This window comes from Sycon ciliatum, chromosome 5 (genome assembly GCF_964019385.1).
Source record: "Sycon ciliatum chromosome 5, ocSycCili1.1, whole genome shotgun sequence".
NCBI classification, from domain to species: domain Eukaryota; kingdom Metazoa; phylum Porifera; class Calcarea; order Leucosolenida; family Sycettidae; genus Sycon; species Sycon ciliatum.
In genome coordinates this window covers 7,989,705-7,999,213 of record NC_088647.1, presented here as the reverse complement: position 1 = coordinate 7,999,213, position 9,509 = coordinate 7,989,705, and the positions used below count along the sequence as shown (strand labels likewise).

Sequence of the window (9,509 nt, the reverse complement as noted above, 5' to 3'; positions counted from 1 at the left end):
TTATGCAAAATGCGAACATGATCACCTATCCAATAGTCTATTATATTAATTATTCATATCTTTTTGCATCTTTCCCTCGAGTGGGTCTATTGTTATTAGGCAATTGCCTGTTATAGTCACCACTATAAATAAAAATCCAATCCAAAATCCAAAAAAGAATCACCTGTATCCTGTAGCTGGGGAGAAGTGCCTTCATACTCTCCCAATCCACTGGCACTGTATGGATTGGCTAGTACGGTGACCCCCCCCCCCCCTTGTAATTTGTAATGTTTATCGTTTTTAAGGATTCCCCAAAGGCTTTCGCCTATCGAGGGGGTGTCCAAACTTTCCATAAGACCAAATCTGTAAAAGAAGTGACGAGCAATAGTGAGCAAAGAAAGAGAAAAAGACATAGTCTAGGGCAGAGCTCTGCGCTTGAGCATATTATTGTAAGCTTTCAGAACTGGGATACTACATGTAAATGATGAAAAATGTGCCAGAGATAAGCTTCTAAAGAAGATGATGTGACGGAATTCCACTGCAGTGAAACCAATGCTCGTAAAACTGTTTGTGCAGTTCTTCCTTAAATTCGCTTAAACTGGTTGAGGTGATCTTAGGGGGCAGACAATTCCAGAGGGTGCTGTATTTATGGAAAAAGAGATTTGAACAGCACTGTCCATGGTTTGTCAATATCAGCCGTTATTGGGACGTCGTGCACTGGTTGTGATATGTAAACCAAAATTAGGTAAGTAGTGGGGATAGACATTAACGTACTTGAAGAGAAGGTTAGTATTGAGGACACATTTCTTGAATTTCCAGAATAGATGTAGACGCCCATCCCGAGTCGGGATCACCAATGCCATAACCCGAAACTCTTCCGACATGTACAGTGATATTGTGATCTCCAGCTGCAATGTTCACTCCAGTGCTGTTCGTTGACTCACAAATGCCAGTTAGCACGGCTGGGATGTGCGTGTTGTCGCCACTGCCCTGGTACATTGCTATGTCGATTTTCGTAGGTCTAACACACTCCCTGTTGTCGATCTTGAAGTACCACCTCGCAGCTGTGCCTGATCCCCATGTCCGTATAGCACCAGAATAGGACAGCTTGAGTACAGTGCTGGTATGCTTCTTTCTGAACGGCAGTGTTGCGATACGGCCTTCATCAATGTCGTTGGCGCGTACAAGACTTTGATACTTGTAACCAACGCTCATCCGGTTACAACCAGTGCCATCGTACTGAAATTGGACAACAACAAAAAACGAATTCAGAAAGCCGACACAACACCAATGCCAGCCCCATTGTGCTTTTCAGACTCTTTTCCGGACTTAGTAATCCGGAGCTTTCCTGAATGCTGAATTCACTCTGATGTAGATGATATTTCGTACGTTCAAGGGCGTTAGTAGACACGATCACCCTAACTACGACCGTCGGCCTCTCTCGCTCTGTCTCTCTTTCTATCTCTCTGTCTGTCTCTTCCTCTCTTCCTCTCTCACTCTGTCTCTCTCACTCTGTCTCTCTGTCTCTCTGTCTCTCTCTCTGTCTCTCTGTCTCTCTCTCTCTCTCTCTCTCTCTCTGTCTCTGTCTCTGTCTCTCTCTCTCTCTCTCTCTCTCTCTCTCTCTCTCTCTCTCTCTCTCTCTCTCTCTCTCTCTCTCTATCACCCTAACTACGACCGTCGGCCTCTCTCGCTCTGTCTCTCTTTCTATCTCTCTGTCTGTCTCTTCCTCTCTTCCTCTCTCACTCTCTCTCTCTCACTCTGTCTCTCTGTCTCTCTGTCTCTCTGTCTCTCTCTCTCTCTCTCTCTCTCTCTCTCTCTCTCTCTCTCTCTCTCTCTCTCTCTCTCTCTCTCTCTCTCTCTCTCTCTCTCTCTGTCTCTGTCTCTGTCTCTGTCTCTGTCTCTGTCTCTCTCTCTCTCTCTCTCTCTCTCTCTCTCTCTCTCTCTCTCTCTCTCTCTCTCTCTCTCTCTCTCTCTCTCTCTCTCTCTCTCTCTCTCTCTCTCTCTCTTTCTCTCTATCATTGTCTCCCTTCAGCCTCTGCTGCAGTCTCTCTTTCCCCCTCTCCCTTTCTCTCTCACTTTTACTTTCTCTCTCTCTCAGCTCCCCACTCTGGTCAGCCAGCAATGACAGTAAACACGAGTGTTGAGTGCATTACTCCATTGCTTACTCACTTACCTGAGTTCTACTTTGAGTGTCTGCCAGTTGCGTTCGTAGCTCTTCAACTTCATTTTGTAGACTCCTGAACTCATCTAATGGGGCAGGATGAGCTGTACAGTAAGGAAATGATAATAATAATGATAATTCAAAATACGCCGTGACTTGTACTTTGAAATGCATACTACTCCCTTTCCGCAACTTGTATATGACATAGCTAGCTTCAGCCACCCACAGCCAGAAATGTGCTGTAAAGAATAAATTCAGACCATATTGACAAACCAGGGACAGCGCTGTTCAAATCTCTCTTTCCATAAATACAGCATCCTGTAGAATTTTCTGCCCCCTAAGATCACCTCCTTGACCAGTTTAGGCGAATTTAAGCAAGAACTGCGCAAACAGTTCTACGAGCATTGGTTTCATTGCAGTGGAATCCCGTTGAATACAATCATGCATGTATGTAATGTCACATCGTTTTCTTTGGAAGCTTATCTCGGGCACACTTTCCATCATTAAATTTTACATTTGAACTCGGATGGTGAGCCAATAATAGTATAGTTATGATGAAGAAAGGAAAAGGACAAAATGTTACGGTCGCACTTGCTGACTGTATAAGATCTGGTTACGTTGGTGGACAGTTTGTCATAACTCGTAACATTTAGTCCTTTTCCTTTCTTCATCATAAATTTTACATGTACATGTATTATCCTAGTTCTGCATGCTTACAATCATATGCTCAAGCGCAGAGCTCTGCCCTAGACTATGTCTTTTTCTCCTTCTTTGCTCACCTATTGCATATCACTTCTTTTACAGATTTGGTATTGTGGAAAGTTTGGAAACCCCCCTCGATAGGCGAAAGCCGCTGGGGAATCCTTAAACAAGAAAATTGTATAACAGAACGAAAACGTTCGACATTTTTACGCTTTTCGGATCGTCCCGTCAAATCACATTGACAAATGACCCAAATACTTAGGTATTTCCTTGGCAATGGTGAGGGGGCAACTAGCTGCTCGTAACTTTGGAGCTCATACAGCTTCCGGATGACCGACACTTGACTGATAAATAATTGTTGTCCACGAAAAAAATTACCAACGCGAAAAAAGTCCTAATCGTTGCAGTCCGGTTTGCGGTGGTGTAACCGTGTCGGGATTTAACTCCACAGCAAGGTGGCCAGCCTGGTAGGCATTGGCGGATAATGCACGAAAAGGTGGCAGATTCTGCTCGAAAAGCAGTGAAATTAGCAGAACCATACAAACCTTATGGCGGGCAATTCCTTGAATTCTGCTCCATTTCTTTACCCACATACCAAACATGCATGAAACTTACCAGAAAAAGTACCGAATTCTGCCGGCATTATCCGCATATGCCTACCGAATGATATAAAGGCAAATGGATAAGGCGCATTTAGAAAAGAAAGGGTAGGAATTTGAAAATAATATTGCGAAAGAAAAAGTGTCTGACAGAGGAGTCAAGCGAGTATCAGGGGTGACAGGGTGGTCAAGGAGAGCTAGGAGGCGGGCTAGTCAGAGCAGCAATCAGGTAAGCAACTTGTGCTAAACTTCATGTAGGCTTACCTGATTGACAGCTGTCGCCAGTGAAGTCACTGGGACACTTGCACATGTATTCCGTTTGAGGTTGGGACAGCTCACATAGACCGCCGTTCTGACATGGCGAGTAGGTACTGCAAGTCCCAGATCTCCCCTCTGCGTACACAAATTGAACGAAGCAGAGAAGATGGCATTAGGTTAAAATGACGTAATAATCGGTGTAGGAAGGAGAGCCAAGGACTAAAATTAAAGAAAGGACCAACATGTTCATAATAATATTATGTTTCCGTAGTTTGTGTCCAACACTGACAGTTATAAGCAATACGTGATAGAGCTTAACATCCGGTCGTTGATGGTCAGTATCACATCAGTCAGTATTGTGCCAGCTATAGGGCTGGAAAGTGCTACGTCACAGCATAGCAACAATTTCAAAAATTCAAAAACTGGATCACTTGGATCCAGTTTTTGTATGGACCCAAGCACATTTCAAGCCGTCATACTCACAGCAAGGTGATGTAGCCAGTGAAACTGACTGATTTGGCTACTGGGGGCGGGGTTACAACTGGTGGCGAAGTAAAAGTCACCCCTGCATACGACATGAGTGGGTTGCTATGCACCCACATACTGAGGCTATAGCAAAGTCACACCTTAGTTGATCCAAAATAGAAATCTGATGTCAACTTACTACTCCCTGGCCGTTTTTGACGTCATCACTTTCAAGCCCTATTGCACCTTTAGACTACATCATTATCTTTCTTAAGAATATAACTGTTAGTGTTGACACAAACTACGGATAACATGTAACATGTTGGTCCTTTCTTAATCGATTTAGAAGAATTTGCCGTGATCCACCATAAACGCTGCTGCGTACTCTCTCGCCTGGTGAACCGAGTTCGTCAGGCAAAGACAAAACTATATCAGCAGCTGATATGTGAGACGTAATATGTGGAAGAATTCTACCTATCTCCATGCAACTGTAAGTGTTGAACTTCAATTTTTGAGTTTAAAACTCAGCTGTAGAGTCAATAAATAAATAATTGCAATTTCAAATTTGGACTTCACGGAGAATTTTCGAAGTGTTAGGAAATTTAAGGCCACATGCCACGTACTGCTCTTTTCTCTCTGAAACTCAACACTTGCAAGCCAGATATGAAAGTCAATAGTCAATTTAGAGTCAATAGTATTAAATAAAAATAAAGGACCAATACTTTACCAGTTATGACTAACAGTCCACCAAGTTAACGAGATAAAAGGAGATAACGAGAGGACTCAGAGGAGCTAGGTGTTCGGTGTCAGGTCGTTGAATGTCTTAATATCCCTGTCAGTTTTGTGCCTTGTTGTCTCACTATCTGACTGTATAAGATCTCGTTACCTTGGTGGACTGTTAGTCATAACTCGTAACGTATTTCACCTCTCCTTTTATCATTCGAATTTCACGTAGTTTGGGGAGAACAGGAGCAAGTCCAGCTGGCTGTGTGAATGGGGATATGCGTGTTCAGGTGTAGGGTGGGTAGTAGGTGAAGGAGAGCACGAAGCGCTTGCACGCATCACCACCACACTCGCATTGCCCAAGAGATCTGTGTGATCTGGCTAGTATAAGGGAAACATTCCAATGGAGGAAAAATGCAAGATGGTCATCCACTATTGGATCTTAGATGCCCAGACGCAAAACTCAGATCAAGATCTAGTACCACAGATGTTGAGTTAAATGTAAGATAACAGAACAACATAACTAAATGCATGCCCCACAGGTTTCTCATTCTGTTAGCATAATGATGGTCCAAATTCAGCATGCCAAATCATAGCTATTATTGCCAGCCCAATATACTCCACAGTAAGACGTCTCTTGTTCGAGCGTCCCTAGACCGAAAGGGCCAGGTAATGTGGACATAGACCGCTGCCAGAACGGATACTGCTCCTGTTGTTGGCTCAGTTCATTGAGCTCAGTGATATGTATAGGAAAACCTGTAACTAAAGACCGCCGTGACTAGCGACCAGCCTGGTACTACATACCACTTCGCCAGGCACGGACGGTCTCACATTCATGGTTGTGCGGTGCAAACCTCTAACTAAGGACCACCTGCCACTAAAGACCGCTTTCTCTGGCACCAAGGCGTGGTCGTTGGTCACATGTTTTACTGTATCAGGATACTAGGGAAGAGCTGCGGGTTGTGAACTTGCATGTATGACGACGTACTTCAAATGACAATCATGAAAATTAATGTGTTTTGTTTTTTGAAGATTTAACCTTGGGTATCTGCATACGAGATACATGATTGGAAGTGGCCAGTGTTTGGCTACAGGAGGTTCAGCGAGAGAGACTCGGCAGGTCTACATTGACTTCCCTGCTAAGCATGGCTTACCGATACATTGTTGGATAGCGCTGGCTTCATCTCGCGTAGACTGCAACACGTAGGCAAGCACATTAACCGGAATGTCAGCAACCTGTGCCAGGGACATATTGGCGAGCAGGGCCCGCTGCTCGTACTGCGGTGCTTTGCTCGACGGAATCCCAGCCTTCAGCATGCGCTTCACCATGCAGCTGTCATAAGCACCTAGCAGAGCCATTGAACAGAGAAATCGCATGACATCCATAGTGTTTCTTTCAAATGTCAACATCGCAAAATAATGAATGGCACTGTTGACTTTTCAGCTGCCAGCAGCCAACAGTGTTTGACAGGTACAGTCAAATCTGTCGTAAGCCACCGCCCCTTGGTGCAAGATAAAGCGGTCTCTTACGGCAGATGATCTCTCACGGCAGATGTATGGTAAATCCGGCATACCGGGCATGCATATATGCTTCCATGTACTCAAAAGGCTCAAATCGACGAGAATGTGATTTAAAAAATCATTTTATTGGATATTCAATAGAATATAGGGGTGCCAGGGCAAGTCGATCGCACTTGCAAGACAGCGCATTTTCACACCTTGCAGTTGACAGCGCACTGGCAAGTACAATTTCGCACCTGACTGAACCTGGGTCGCGGTCGCTTACAGCAGATTTGAATGCAGCCACCGTGCATGAAATCGCGTTCGCTGGTCGCGCACAGCAGATGGTCGCTCTGGACAGATTAATTTGTATGTGACACCGTCAGTGCACGGAAAATCGGTCGCTAATGGTAGATGTTCGCCTACAGCAGAGGTCGCTAACGGCAGATTAGACTGTATGAGTCTAAGCATGCGGCTGTCAAGGCAAACCATGGAGTACACTGTAGTACCTGGAATAGTTGAAAAAATACCGCCTACACACTTCACTTCTACACACTGTTTCTTTTCACTGTTTTATTTGACATTCTCTTTCTTTATGGAGTTGTTGTTGCTGTTAATTTTGCCACTCTTTTCTTTTCCCTCCCCGTTCTTGTATATATCGCCGATGGTTGGCAATCACCAACTCTCTTAACATTGGTCGGTGTTTCCACCGAGTCTTGAGATGTTGAAATAAATATACTATACTTTCAGAGTCAATTCCCTCAATTCAAGCCTTCGCCACTATGCCCAGAACACGTTTCTAAGCGCGTCATAACATACCTTCAATCTGGTAGCTGCTTAGTATGAGAGGCAGACAAACCACGATCAGGACATTGCAGACGTGAGTAGCTGAAAGAGCCATGACTGCAACACTAGCTAGGAGAACAGTAAAGATGATGATTATCTGAAGAAACAAAGTATCGCTGTACACTGTCGCGGACTCTCTCTCTCTCTCTCTCTCTCTCTCTCTCTCTCTCTCTCTCTCTCTCTCTCTCTCTCTCTCTCTCTCTCTCTCTCTCCAAAATTTCTTAACTGCCTGCTAATAGGTTCAGCGGTTTTATACCGTCCAGCACGTACATATTAACATAGTGACAAAGAGTTTGTCGTTTCAGCTACTTCTGAAGTACATAATAAACTAACGTTCAATACAGTGACGTGAATCCTTTGTGTTCCGGCGAAGGCGACAGACAAAAGAAACAAAAGATACCTGTCACCCCATGGTCAATCAGGGGCTGCCGGGGAGCCGATACAGATTTAGAGATTTAGAAATCTCCATTTTCAAAATGGCTTTTAGGCAATACAAGATGCAACCGAACGAGCAATACTTAGGCTGATAGATTGTAATGGTTGAATATATCCCGTAAGTATATTATACCAGTCAAGGTTTGTTGGGGGAAAATAACAAGATCTATACCGGTCAATGTCCAAATCCAACTGAACAAGATTGATATCTAAAAGCCAGTGAGCACTATGTGAATAGGTTTGCGCAAGCTGGCAAATTGCGCAAGTTGTCATGCACATTGACAACTAGCATAGGATCACATTGTTTACACTCATTTTATTGGATGTCTCGTGCAATTTCACAGAATGCCAGTGAGCACTATGTGAATAGGTTTGCGCAAGCTGGCAAATTGCGCAAGCTGGCAAGTTGCGCAAGTTGTCATGCACATTGACAACAGGCATGAACTCACATAATTGCTTACGGTCATCTTATTCGAAGTCTCGTGCAATTTCACAGAATGTTTTTTTTTTTTTTTTTTTTTTTTTTTTTTACTATATTCACATAACCAGCTCGAAAAGAATAAGGAAAGACAATGGTACGGAGACTAGGACAAACGTGACAACTAATGAGCAGGCGCTGCACCGAGACGCAGCAGTGATGGTGGGGCATTGATGACTCTGCCGACCTGAGGTCTCGGCGTCACGGCCAAAAACACGCACCAAAAACAATGAAAAAAGAAGAAGATAGAGCTGTACAGGTGAGAAAGATGCAAAAACCCAAGGCTTAACACGAGCGATTGTGGGGGAGAAACTGTCTTAGCGTCATACTATTCATAGGGAATCGACTGCCCAGAGCCAGTTTGTGCTGCGAAGATGGCGGTAAACATTCGTTTTGAATGATTGCATTCTCTTGCTGTGGGGAGGCTGGGATAGGAGAGCGGCAGGGAGGGAGTTCCAATCGCTGATGCTGCAGTGTGGGAACGAGCGCTTCAGTGCCAGCGGGGCAGATGCAGGCAGCTGGTGTTGGAGCTGGTGGTCATGGCCACTGACAGCACCGTGCTCGCTGCGAGTTCTGGGGTTTGTAGAGATGATGTGGCGCGGTGGCAACACAGAGAGCAGCTGCGGAGGACCAGGCAAGTAGTGCAGCTTGTACAGGCAGGCAAGCGTGTTGTGAGTAACAACCTATTGGCCCTGTCCAGTGTATTTCGCAACTGCCAGCTCCAACCACACAGGAAGCCGCGGGGACAATTTGGTGCCTTCCCAGCAGGACACTGAGTGTGGAATGACCCCTTACGGAGTATTGTGCGCAAAACATACACGAGCATCGCTGGTGTCAAACGTGTCTGCGGATTGTGGACAAAGACATACTGTGTTTATGTCTGCTAACGTGGGCAAAATAATCACGAATTTCTTTGAAGCACTCATTCAGACTGAGCAACCCCTCCCCCCCCCCCCCCTGCACAGCGATGATTTCAGCAAACATTTCAAAACATACGACATCATTTCGTTCGCTAATCTCCGCTATACCCGACGTCTCACCTGGCTTCAGAAGATGTTACGAGAGATAGGAGAGTCTCCAGCAGGCAGCGCATCCATCTTCAGGAAGTGGACAGAGCAAACGGCATGGTCCTTGGTTGAGGTAAATGCTGAACGTTTGATTTGTCCCAACCAAGATTTCAGCACTTGGTTCGTCACGATTTTCGCGGCTTGCCAGCTAACGTCTCCGCACTCCAGCTTTCCCCTGTCGGTGTCACGTCCCAGTACACAACGGCGAGGACTACTAATAAACAGTTCACGGCACTAACAGCATTGAACACAGCGCTTCTTTCACCTCGTGAATACAATAAGACAACTGAAAATGA

The 9,509-nt window shown here is 45.0% G+C and overlaps 1 protein-coding gene across 2 annotated transcripts; it reads right to left on the bottom strand.

Moving 5' to 3' along the window:
* Nucleotides 1-345: 345 nt before the first annotated feature.
* Nucleotides 346-9,509, bottom strand: LOC135817423 (uncharacterized). 2 transcript variants are annotated; one of them, XM_065330603.1, is made up of 5 exons: nt 9,187-9,509; nt 6,042-6,233; nt 3,706-3,834; nt 2,153-2,244; nt 346-1,218 (listed from the first exon to the last, which is right to left on the bottom strand). In XM_065330603.1, the coding sequence occupies exons 2-5, from the start codon at nt 6,214-6,216 to the stop codon at nt 766-768; spliced, it is 849 nt and encodes a 282-aa protein (XP_065186675.1). In that variant the 5' UTR covers nt 6,217-6,233; nt 9,187-9,509; the 3' UTR covers nt 346-765. The 2 variants fall into 2 exon arrangements, with proteins under 2 accessions (XP_065186675.1, XP_065186674.1); XM_065330602.1 differs by lacking the exon at nt 9,187-9,509 and adding an exon at nt 7,207-7,392.

Coding starts and splice junctions, on each gene's coding strand:
- LOC135817423 (XM_065330602.1), bottom strand. CDS start 7,288: ATGGCTCTTTCAGCTACTCACGTCTGCAATGTCCTGATCGTGGTTTGT. Junction 3,835..6,041: donor CGCTATCCAACAATGTATCG/GTAAGCCATGCT, acceptor TTGTGTACGCAG/AGGGGAGATCTGGGACTTGC. Junction 1,219..2,152: donor ACACTCAAAGTAGAACTCAG/GTAAGTGAGTAA, acceptor GTCCAATTTCAG/TACGATGGCACTGGTTGTAA.